Source organism: Gloeophyllum trabeum, assembly GCF_000344685.1.
Source record: "Gloeophyllum trabeum ATCC 11539 unplaced genomic scaffold GLOTRscaffold_00011, whole genome shotgun sequence".
Taxonomy (NCBI): Eukaryota; Fungi; Basidiomycota; class Agaricomycetes; order Gloeophyllales; family Gloeophyllaceae; genus Gloeophyllum; species Gloeophyllum trabeum.
The window spans coordinates 136,860-148,582 of NW_006920420.1; the positions used below are offsets into that span (position 1 = coordinate 136,860).

The 11,723-nt window shown below is 52.0% G+C and overlaps 5 protein-coding genes across 5 annotated transcripts; 2 read left to right on the forward strand and 3 right to left on the reverse strand.

Moving 5' to 3' along the window:
* Positions 1 to 745: 745 nt before the first annotated feature.
* GLOTRDRAFT_46075 (uncharacterized protein) lies at positions 746 to 1,519 on the reverse strand (the record flags this gene model as incomplete). The annotated part of the gene is made up of 1 exon (XM_007870028.1): positions 746 to 1,519. One exon carries the CDS (start codon positions 1,517 to 1,519, stop codon positions 746 to 748), a length of 774 nt encoding a protein of 257 aa, XP_007868219.1.
* Positions 1,520 to 2,437: 918 nt separating this feature from the next.
* On the forward strand, positions 2,438 to 3,830 carry GLOTRDRAFT_95008 (uncharacterized protein; the record flags this gene model as incomplete). The annotated part of the gene is made up of 3 exons (XM_007870080.1): positions 2,438 to 3,121; positions 3,188 to 3,514; positions 3,585 to 3,830. The coding sequence occupies 3 exons, from the start codon at positions 2,438 to 2,440 to the stop codon at positions 3,828 to 3,830; spliced, it is 1,257 nt and encodes a 418-aa protein (XP_007868271.1).
* A 1,185-nt stretch (positions 3,831 to 5,015) lies between these two features.
* GLOTRDRAFT_139929 (NAD P-binding protein) lies at positions 5,016 to 6,864 on the reverse strand (the record flags this gene model as incomplete). The annotated part of the gene is made up of 7 exons (XM_007870081.1): positions 5,016 to 5,385; positions 5,454 to 5,534; positions 5,596 to 5,766; positions 5,847 to 5,967; positions 6,024 to 6,087; positions 6,146 to 6,239; positions 6,349 to 6,864. 7 exons carry the CDS (start codon positions 6,862 to 6,864, stop codon positions 5,242 to 5,244), a joined length of 1,191 nt encoding a protein of 396 aa, XP_007868272.1. The 3' UTR covers positions 5,016 to 5,241.
* Positions 6,865 to 7,289: 425 nt separating this feature from the next.
* On the forward strand, positions 7,290 to 8,586 carry GLOTRDRAFT_78944 (GroES-like protein; the record flags this gene model as incomplete). Its single annotated transcript, XM_007870082.1, has 4 exons — positions 7,290 to 7,477; positions 7,534 to 7,707; positions 7,764 to 8,318; positions 8,389 to 8,586. The coding sequence occupies exons 1-4, from the start codon at positions 7,325 to 7,327 to the stop codon at positions 8,584 to 8,586; spliced, it is 1,080 nt and encodes a 359-aa protein (XP_007868273.1). The 5' UTR covers positions 7,290 to 7,324.
* A 1,341-nt stretch (positions 8,587 to 9,927) lies between these two features.
* On the reverse strand, positions 9,928 to 11,321 carry GLOTRDRAFT_95011 (uncharacterized protein; the record flags this gene model as incomplete). The annotated part of the gene is made up of 3 exons (XM_007870083.1): positions 9,928 to 10,167; positions 10,237 to 10,575; positions 10,629 to 11,321. The coding sequence occupies 3 exons, from the start codon at positions 11,319 to 11,321 to the stop codon at positions 9,928 to 9,930; spliced, it is 1,272 nt and encodes a 423-aa protein (XP_007868274.1).
* Positions 11,322 to 11,723: the final 402 nt, after the last annotated feature.

The window sequence follows — 11,723 nt, forward strand, 5'->3', positions numbered from 1 at the left end:
AATGTACCAGGAGGAGCTACTGAGCTTTGGGACTCCCCATTGGCAGTAGGAGACAGTCTGAAAAGCTACAGTTCTCTCAGCGTGATTTTTGATCCCAGTAAGGCTTCTACTGGGCCACATTTAGTGCCTCGACCCCCCCACTTTAAAGGAATTGTGTACATGAGGTTCTATGCGCTCTTGCGCATTCAGCGCGTACGTTATAGGCAGTATAACCCTCGGTGTAGGGTAGAGGAAGCGTTGAAGAGGTCGAGACTATATACGTGCCGAGGTCCGGCAGATGCCAACCAATGTGCACCTGCCGTTTTGGGCGGAGAATCCTGCCTTTTTGAGCACGCGCGAGAGCCTGGGGGGGACTTCTGCGACGCTGATACTAAACGGGTACAAGCCTCCATTAAAGACAGTTGCTCGTCTACTAAGTCTTTTTTAAGAGGCGCAGGATCAAGCCTACAAAAGTGGTGGTAACTAGCTGGCCCGCACCATAGAACAAATCAAAGCGGGCTGGATAAGAGTATTTTGGGGTGCAGGCGTTTCGCGTGCTATTGCCGAGGTCATTCCCCGGCAAGCAACGAGGCACTGAGGTTAGGGCTCTCCTCAGACCAGTCAACAAATAACGGATGAGACTCGGGCAGAGGGAGGTGCCAACGAGAGGAGCTCCGGACGAATACGTGATGTTTCTAAGTAGCAAAAGGAATCGGATTAAACAGTATATCTGATTGTAGAACTAATACTAGCTCCCCCGAAACGTTCAATCATCAAAGGGGTTTACAACATTACCGCGGGGCACATTGTCAAGGATGAGCCGGACGAGATGCTTGTGATGGAAGTCCAGCGACTGCGGGGGTAGATTAACTTTGTACCCAAGGTCAAAGTCAACGACTCGCAATACGTAGGACCGGTGACTGAAGGGTGACACCAGCGACGGGAGACCGGGAGGTGAGTCCGGGGCGAACAGGACATTGTCGTACCGGAGGTCTTTGTCAAAGATATGTAACTCCCCAAAATCTTTGGTGATTCTCCATAAATCATCCTGCACGGTTTGTGGGATAGGCTTCCCCAGAGGCAAATGCCCCCCGACGCGCTCCAGGAGCAGAATCGATATCGGAAGCTTTGTCGTGGCGACGCGGTCCCACCCGAGGACCTTCATGTGCGGAGGGATCTCAGAAACAGAATAACCATAGCAGCGGGGTATTGCGACGCCTTGTAGGCTCTCCATCTCCTCGTACATCCATGCCTCCTTGGAGAGGTTGTCACAGAAGTCGCGGTTCGCGACTTTAACGACTAATGGCGGTATATCGACAGGTACCGAGCAGGACCAGACGTCAGCGATGTGAACGGTCCCGACACGTCCCTGGCCGAGCTGACCTGCAACAGTGATGTCGAGGACGGCATCTCCAGGTTCAGGGAGAGAAGATGGAGGCCGGGCTGGCATTTCCGGGAGAATTCGTACTGACTGTGTAGGATCGTAGAACCGAAGACCGTCCTGGGCCTCTGGGGGTGTCCGAATCAGGTGGAGCGTCATAGGACTTCCAGCCTCGTCTTCCACGAGGCCGCGCAGTATAACAGTAGCCACAGTATTTGCCACCTTCAATGTTGATTAATTTATACTTGTGCGGCATTGTGATAACGAAGGCGTACCAACGACGGTAAAGACGATAGAAGGGCCATCTTGGAAGGAGTTTGTCTTGGATGCAGGCGCACGATATGCTTGGTCTTTCATGCAGGATCGCATAACGGCGACTCGGCCTTACCGGGGATTAGTGCCGAAGAATGCCGGGTTGGCCCGGCGCCACTGTCTCTTCCCGGTATGTTTCCTCGTCATGTTGAGTACGCAGCATGCAGTCCGAACCTTCCATTCCTCGGGGAGGACTTCGGTGGCCTGGAGAGGACGTAATCCCGCAGCCACCTCCAATCGATCCAATGAATCAAATCGCACGCAACCACTTCGAGTCATCCATAGTCATCCGTGAGCGCTTTCGACCGCGACGGCAGTCCTCTCATGATGAGGCTTGATTGGGGTGGCAGATCAACCGAATACACATGCTTCTCCACACGCTCATTCCCGCCCGCATGAGTGGTTCTTTGGTGAGCCACTGACGAGGCGTACTGGTAGGTACCTTCGACGCCCATATTCCAGCTATCGAAGAAGGGCAATTCATTGATGAGTCATATAGAAAACGTCTTGTACTTGCAATCAGAACTCCTAGCTTTGCTGAGCCCAGCCTTGAGGCTTTATACTCTGGACCCCGTGCCTTGTTCTAGCGGAATCATCCTCCGGCCTCGTTTAATCATATTTCGCGGTGCACATGGGAAGTGTACTATAAAGGCAGGGCACATTGGAACAGTATGAGTCCTTCCCAGAGCCTTTCTTGCCGACTAATAGCGGTATAGGGCGGCTACGTTATATCCGGCGACGTTCACAACTTGCATTCCTCGCGCAATGGCTCAGCCTGCCCCGAATCGCGACTTTCTTTTCACGCCTGACAGGTTCCATGGCAATTCGACCAATCCACTTCCTGTCGGACTGTCTGTTGTGCCGAATATTCCCAACAGTGGGTTTCCTTTCCCAACTCCGGCAGGAACTCATCTTACTACGACCATGACATTAAAGCCTGTTCGTACAGCCGCGATCACCACTGGCAACTCTAAGACAAAGACCGCAACCGCCATTCGAAACTTGCCGCGTTCTAGCGAGCAGTGTGCCCAGGTTCTCAGGTCTCACAATCTATGGGAGAAGCTCAAGTCGTACTGTCCGGGGGGCGGCGGTGTTACCCCTCCTGAGGCACCTGTACCCTATCCGTCCCATCCGCTCCACAACATACTTCTTCCTGCGGATCTTCTGACCAATAGAAACTTCCATCAGCCATTGAATTTGGTTGACCGAGCAAATACGGCCTTCCACAACGCGCAAGCGATGGCTGTCCAGAATTTGACAACTACGACTTGGGTCCCCGGCCAGACATATCAGCTGACAGCCGGCGACCAACAGTATAAGGCGATCGTAGATCTATGGGGACACTTCCTTCTCACCGTCAACAGACCGCCCGCAGTCATTACAAGTGAACCTGCGATGCAGGATGAGGTTCTGGTTCAGATATTAGAAGTCCTGAATCTACTTGTGCGAGTGAGTATCACCCAGGAAGGGATCTCAGCTCACGCCTTCTGATAGACTAGGTACGACAACTTCCAGCATCTTCCCCCCCCCCCCCCGGACATGAACATCCCTTTCGACGGAGGTGCTGCCTCCTTCTACCCACAGTGGGGCCGTGCATGCGCCGGTGTTCACAGGAACCGAAGCATAGATCCGAAGACGGACTACAAGAAGGCGGGGTTTCCCGACTTTCTATTCTATCGAATAGCCTCTCCAGAGCAGACACCGGCAGTCGTAGAAGTGAAGACAATGTGGGTGTACCCCGACGCGCTCGTGGACGATATATGCAGCGTGGAAGTGGCTGACAGTATCACGGGCAAATTTAAATTTGTGGGGGAAACCAGAGCCCATGCATTGATAAGACAGGTACGTCCTGAAAAGTCCTTTCGACGGCGAAGGTAAATGACAAGCACAACCTGGTTTACCAATTTATCAGATCTGGGGGGAACTTGTGTTTTTCTCCGCCACTTCGGGTTTTTGGGTGAACGGTAGCTGCGTTTTTATCTTTGTCAGGACCGGGCGAAATCAGATCACGCTGTCCGATAGGAAGCCCTTGACGAGTCCCGATGTCATACACGCGTTGGCTGGCATGACGTTCGCAGCCATGGACACCGGCTTGCGTCCTTGGTTGGTCGACTGGCTGTGCCCCTACAATGACCGTCGCGCTGACTGGGTGCTGTGAACAATGTAGTCCTATTCGTCGCAACCTAGCATGTAGTAACTCTCCTCTATACTGTACTTGGGGGGAGTGGGCCAATGCTGTGCATGGCTGGTTATGAGTCCTGAGCTGGGCATAAGATACTCCCTATTTTACACTGTACATCATAGAGCTGACACAAATATTGCTATCTTTCTTGAGTATTATTTGAATTTCACTAGACTTCTCAGGATCATCTTGTATATTCCTTGATTTGCTGTAGAGCTCTGAATATATTATGAATTTCCCGCATTTTTCACAATTTTTCTGGCCCTTCTGCAGCCTGCAATCAGTTCCAGATACCAATGATGTAATGGCTCTGCAGACCTGCAGAGAGCCTATGTCATAGAAGGCAGGAGCCAATCATATGTCATAGAAGGCAAGAGCCAATCAGAGTCCAGGAATTCAAACCGACGCGGCCCGCACCTCAGCCACTGACTACAAGCCACTACAATAGTCAATTCCCACGATAAGCAATAAAAGTAAAACCGCCATGCAGACTAGGACAAGACACACAATCGATAAGTTCACGAAAATATTGTTGTAGACCCGTATAGCATATGCCCCAGGCTAGAGGAAATAAAAGAGAGATAAGACGAAGATTCGAGCCCGCAAATGTGCAAACAATGGTCCCAGAGACTACAAAAATGCGCCAAAAGTGGTTTTGTAGTCTCACATACAACCGGACTTCCAATCGGAGTTTCAACAATGTAGTCTGCAATACAAAACATAACTCCCACGACTCCTCGGCACAAACGGTTCTCACGGGGTACAACGTTCGGCACGCAGGCATATTTTGTGCGTAAGGACTCGACCTTCGTACCTCAGGACTCGTAATATGTGTATTCTCCAATCGACTTCATCTTGGGCGTATTGAAAGATTTTTGCAGCGCATGCCTTCTCTTATATGCTATGAGTTATACGTCTAATTTTGTGGTAGCTTGTTTCTTTGACTATACGGAAGCACGCGCGGCGTGGAATGAGATGTGTGGCGTACAGCGAACTGGGGGTACTATCTCATTTGCATATACATCATTATATAGCGATGTATATCAGCCTGCCAAGCTGTGACTACCTCGCTCTCAAGTATCTACACGTTTTAAACCTACTCGATGTCTCCGTCGAAACCTGTATTACCCACCAACGTGTACCTCCCTCCGTCTCAATAGACGCTCACGATCGTCGGAATACGTGCGCCGGTATTGGTGTTGGTGACAGACACAGCAAGAGGACAAGTACTACGCCGCACAGATGCCTTACACATCCGATCTATACGGATAACGGCGACCGCCCGAAAATCATTGGAACGCCCTGCAATCGCAACGAACACGGATCACCGGCTCTGCCCAATATGCATACTTGCACTCTCTTCTCTACTCCTTCCCCTTCCCCACATCTACTCAACATTCTCGACCCGGAGCAATACCTTCCTCCCCGCACCGTCCTCCACCTTCCTCATGGTCTCCCGCACGAGTTGTGTAGCCTCCTCATCACTCGTGCTGCCAGGGATAGTGACGGTCTCGTGCTCTGGTTCTCTCAGCTGACGAAGCACCACAGCGGGCAGTGAGTACGAGTACGAGAGCGAGAGCGAGAGTGCACAGGCCCTACCTTCCCTGCACGGATGATATCGACGATAGCGTTCATCAAGGCCTCGCGCTCCTCTCTCGAGTGCTCGTTATACCACCGACTCTGCAGAGACCCGCATTAGCGTACAGTATCATCTGATCTCTAGTCCTGGACCGCTACGCACCTGCCAGAACCCACAGGTCTTGAGGTTTTTGAAGATAAAATACGACGTCGGCACGCTCAGCGGCTGTTTCGACATCGCGCCGTACGAGACGAGTGTCGCATCCGCGCCGAGAAGACGCAGCATGGAGGTCGTGTCCTTGCCGGAGACGCAGTTCAGCAGGAGCTTGGGGTCCTACGGAACGTACATTGCGTTTGCGCCAAGCACAAAGAATGTAAGCAGATTGAACGGGAGGTACCGAGGAATTGACGTACGCTACCGCCTATGAGCGACTTGATGTGGTTGATCGTAGATTTGTCGGACAAGTCATCGTAAGTGAAGACGTGTGTTCCTCCAAGAGACTGGAGGTGTTGCTTTAGTCCGTCGATATCCGTTCTTTACCGTGGTACGTGAATACAGATGCATGCAGAGGTTCGAAAGCAAGATACTACCTGTTGCGCACGAAGTTGATCGTCCGCAGGCCACGATGCGCGGCGATCTGTATTACTGCCTCTCCTACCTGTCGCGTTTTAGTGAATGGTGAAATAAAGCGTCTGAAGGCTTGGGACGAGACCTACGGCACTGTTGGCTCCATTCTGTAGCACCCAATCTCCCTCCTTCAGGTTGACGAAGTCTCGAAGCATGTTATACGCTGTCGGCGGGTTAACCTGTCGGAAATCAGACCATGCTCTCCTTGTATAGCCCAGCTACCTATCGGAGCAGAAATGCAGACCAACTAACATTGGCGATCTATGTACTTCCTGCAGAAGCACTCACCGTAATTGTTGCGCCATGTACCTCCCCAATGTCCTTCGGTACTTTGATCACGTCCTGCGCACCTACACACCGCTCGCTCGACCATGTCCCCGCTTGCTGTTTACCCATAACCACCCAGTCCCCTTCCTTCAACCCGAACTGTTGCTGCGCTTCCTCTCCCACGCTCTTGACGATCGCTAAGCCCTCGTTACCTCCAACATACACACCGCTGCTGTGTCCCAAGGTCTCAGTCTGTTTCTTGACGGGGTATACACCCTGTACTAAGTTCCTATCCGCCGGGTTTATAGGAGACAGCAGGAACTCTACGTTCACCCCATCTGGAGGCGGAGGCGGGAGGTCGGGATAGGAAATCGTGGAAAGCACACTGGATGGTTCGCCATTACTGCTGTATACGACAGCTCTGTTGGCCAGGCGGCGCAGAGTTGTAGCGAGTTTGCGCGTCGGGAGCGACGATACTCGCGGGATGTGGAAGGGACGGGAAAGCCGCAACACAGGCGAGTTGACGGTCCGGAGCATGGCTGCTGAAGGCAACCCTAACCCCAGTGGCATTGTTTCGAATGCAAGGATGCCGAAGTCAAGCCGAAGCTGCTAGAAGTTGCCGCACCTTATCACGTTATTTCGGAGTTAATCTCAACGTCGTACAGGCCTAAGGTAGCTAGAATTCATAGAAGGATCGCTCTGGTTGGACCAGACATGTTCTGCTTTCTGACTGACCTGCGTTGTACCATACGATTCAGCTTCCTTTCACCACGACTTGCGATGCGACCCGAGACCACCGGCAGGTCTGCACGCCCTGGCAGCCAGCCCGAACGGCAGATGTCATGTTAGGTGTGTCATCTTTCCGAGCGACAGAAGGAGGATCGATTATGATCCACATGATGATCATGAGTAATCCACTGATTCTGACGGTTTTAAAGGGACCACAATCATCCTGCATTGACATCATCGTTAACATCACATATACGCTGCTTCAGGAATGTCGCACAAAGCTATCATCTTTCCTGCTCTTGGAGCAAAGCTCGAAGTAATTTCCGTCCCGACCCCGGCTTTGAGGGACGACCATGTGCAGGTTGCGCCCGACTATGTCTCGCCAGCACCGATTGACGTATGGCAGGGGCATCATGGCATCGTGAGCTGCATTGCGTTTCCGCCATCACTTCTGCACGCTAAGATAGGTTACACTAGTTTGCGACATTCCCGGTCATCCCATGCGGCAGCTTAGTCGGTACAATCATCGCCGCTGGAAGCGAGGTTACGCACGTGAAGAAGGGCGACCGCATCGTAGCAAACGTCTTCGGCCCTCAAGAGCAGAAAGCTGCTCAAGCAATCGTTACTATACCCGGTAATCGGGTTGGAAAGGTTTATTTGCCATTCTTATGATTGCAAATAGACAGCACCTAACTCGTAATCCTCAGCTTCCAAAAAACGTGGACTCAGTGGCAGCTGTCACCTCCCTCGGTTTGGTTCCAGTATTCCACAGCGTCACGTCCAAGAGCAACGGCTTGGGTTTACGGCTGCGAACCGGACTCCCAAACGAGGACTTCCCTCCCCTCTCGGCCGAGGAGCAGGGAAAGCGGATCCTTATCTGGGGCGGGTCCAGCGCCACCGGACAATTCGCCGTCCAGATGCTCGCTTTCACCGGATATCGCAACATCATAGCGACAGCCTCGCCAAAACATCACGACTATATCCGCAGCCTCGGAGCAAGCAAGGCCGTGGACTACAACAGCCCTGAGTTCGCGAGAGAAATTGGGGAGGTCGACCTAGTTCTGGACTTTGTCGCCAATCGCAAAGAGACGATCCCTCGCATAGCAAAAGTTGTCCGCAACGACCCGGCGAGCAAGGTGGCTATCTTCGTACCGATCAAATCTGGGGGCCGATCAGCTAGCAATCTCGGAGTGGAGCTCGAGAAAGACGCGCTTCCAAACAAGGTCCAGGTGATACTGGTTACCTCGCATATCTACGAGCAGGTGCGTGAGCAACTGTTTGAAATTTTGAGACTTCGATCGGTTGCCGCTAACACTAACTATTGATGGACAGAATCCGTTCTTGAAATCACACCTGCAGACTGAGATTGTCCCCGGTCTGCTCGGCCAAGGAGCTGTAAAGCCGCTGCGAGCCAAAGTGATAGAGGGATCTTCTTCAGTGGAAGCTCTGAACAAGGCGGTCGCGTTGCTGAAGGATGGAGTAGTGTCGGGTGAGAAGCTCGTCGTGGACGTTATGGACTTACAGAACTAGGTTCGTGTGTCTGGGTCAACGGGAGTACTCGTCTTCGTGGATAATGTATGGTATGATGGCGTCGCAATGAATTAAGTCTTCTACACCGGCGCGGATGCGACACTCGTCTCGTACGGCGCGATATCGAAATAGCCGCTGAGCGCGCCGACGTCGTATTTTATCTTCAAAAACCTCAAAACTTGTAGGTTCTGGCAGGTGCGTATCGGTCCAGGACTAGAGATCAGATGATGCTGTACGCTAATGCGGGTCTCTGCAGAGTCGTTGGTATAACGAGCACTCGAGGGAGGAGCGTGAGGAGATGACGGCAGCTATCATCGACATCCTTCGCGCTGGAAAGGTAGGGCGCCCTGACTCTCTTCTGATGTCATGTTGTCTACTTACTATAGCGTTGCCTCAGCTGAGGGAGCCTGAACACGAGGTCGTCACGATTCCTGGTAGTGCGAGTGACGAGGAGGCCACGCAGCTTGTGCGAGATACGATGAAGAAAGTGGAGGGTGGTGCGGGGAGGAAGGTATTGCTCCGGATCCAGAATGTTCAGTAAGGACGGAATAGGGGGTGGCGAGGGGGAGTGTGGGCCTCCGCACGTTGCGCAGAGCAGGTGGAAGTCAGGCTCTGTGAGGGCTGCGCCTCCACAGTCCGTTGGGTCTGACAGTCCTGTCACTGATCCGAAGTTGGCGATGACCCCTCAGAATATCAAGCCACTACTCGAGAACGCTCGGGAGGTGGAAACGCGGCTGAATGACTGTATCGAGGAGTTTCGTTCCATGTTGATATCGAAGCCCCCAGGTGACGCTAGTCCATAGCGCATGTGTCCGGACAGTTCTACGCTGGTTGTCGCTCGCTATCTCAATGCTCTCGAAATTCTGCCATGTTATGCACTGCTATTCTATTGACATGGTCTACGTTCATGCTAGTTATGTGTGCATTGCATGGATATATCTTCTATGGTTGCAATTGACTCCATGATTCGTCCTTATCCGATGTGCTTTCTTGGACTCCCTATATTTCCTCGGTTCAGTGACTGCGCGAGTTGAAGCTCATGCCTTGGAAGACGGGACTATTCTGGCTCAAGAAATATAATAAAGCTCTGCACCAACGCCGAAGAGATGACAAAACAAAGCATATGATGGGTGAGGTTGGAGGCCACATACGAGAGGGGGCGGGGCACCTCACACCTCATGACAGGCGTTCCTTGTCAAAGTCAGCTTTGGAGATCAATTTGAATAAGTGATAACAATAGTATCGATATATCCTTAGACAGAGACAGAAACATTACATGTGCATTGTGAATAAGCAAAAGCTGTTACTAGTATCTAATGGAGGCTACCATGTGGCGGCAGATCACCAATCGGCCTGGCGATCATTGTACGGGCATAACCAGTCGATCACCCAAGGACGACGGTCCATGTCCATCGCAGCAAACGTCATGCCAGCCAAGGCCCGGATGACATCACTGTCCGTCAAGTGCTTCTTATCGGACAACGTGAGATGGTTGTGAGCCGTCTTGACAAAGATGAAGATGTAGTCGCCGTTGGTCCAGAAACCCCAACTCGCCGAGAAAAATACCAGCTGGCCCCATACCTGATTGTTCCGAGCAGGATATCAAGTGCCACAGTCAGAAGCCTTCTCAAGCATACGATATATACTCACTTGTTTAATAAGTTTATCGGAACTAGAATTCCTTCTGAAGTCGATCCAGCCCGTTATGCGATCCACTCGACGCGCACTGTATAGTTCGTCCACAAAGCTGTTGGGATAGGACCATATGTTCTTTATTTCGGCGACCGCGGGAGTATCATACCGTCTCGCTGTTCGATAAAAAAGGAAGTCGGGATATCCTGCTTTTTTTGAATCTGCATCCGCATCAGGTCCTCCATCACGATGGGCAGCAGCACAAGCTCGGCCCCATTGCGGGTAGAAGGAGCGCCGCGCATGGTCGAAAGGTTGGTGGACCGGGGGGGCCCGGTCTACCTTGTTCTGGTACCGAGTCTTCCAGTAACACAAATGAGTTGACTGGACCATAATGAGATGGTGACATTTACCTGCATAACGCGGTCTAAAATTTCCAAAATCTGAACCACAACCTCGTCCTGCATGCCTGGCTCACTTTCAATAACAGGGGGACGCCTGTTTGCAAGGGAAATGAAGCAACCCCATAGTTCAACTACGGCATGATATTGTTGTTCGCTGAACGGCAGAGGATAGGTGAATTGTGGCTGGTTGGGAATAAACGTCGTGGTTGTCAAGCGAGGCACTCCCAAAGTATTAGCATGGTTGTGTGCCTGAGCTGCTAACTGCGATGCTTCTGTGCCCTGGTGAAATCCATTGTTTTGAACTACATATGCCGGAAGGTTCGGATGATTGAGAGGGTATGGAATCGGAGGCGGTGGAGGCAGGACGCCACGTTCCCCGGGACAGTACTGCTTCAAGTTCTCCCACAAGCTATGGGATCGGAACACTGCCTTACAATGCTGACCTGCGGGCAGCAAGTTCTCCACCGCAGCCGCTGTTTTCGTTGTTGATGGCTTAGTCGACAATCTACCCTGACGAATAGGCTGTAAAGCCATAGTGTGTGGTAGAATGACCCCGGGCGGCGTTGGGAAGGGAAAGCCACTGCCGGGTATCCCAGGGGCAAGCCAGTTCCCGGCGGGAAGTGGATTGCTGGAGGTGGCATGGAAGCGATCCGGAGTGAAGAGACAGTCGAAGCCAGGAGCTGGTTGCGCACCTTGAGCCATGAATGCGAAGCCTTAGAGATTGACGCAGCAGCCCGAAAGAGCCAAACTGGCTTTATAGGTAGCTCCAACCTGAGAAGCATCACCTATCTGATGACTTAGTGTCCACGATGGTGCGGCGAGGCCAGGTCGGCGTCCGGAAACAAGGCATTATTACTTCGGAAGTGGTTTAGGGTGAAGCGTCATTCCGATCAGGCCGGTATGATATTCGTAGAACGTATTGTACTAGCCGGAAGAAGACGTCGAATGCCCAGCATCCATGTGGCGTGATTTCACTGCCATTCCGAGTTGCCCTTCTTGGTCGATACAAGGCATCGAAAGCTTGCGTTGTTATACCTGGGGTAGTTGCTTCGCAAGCTGAACACGCCACTGGAGAAGGTACTAAATTCAAATTGCAATTCATCA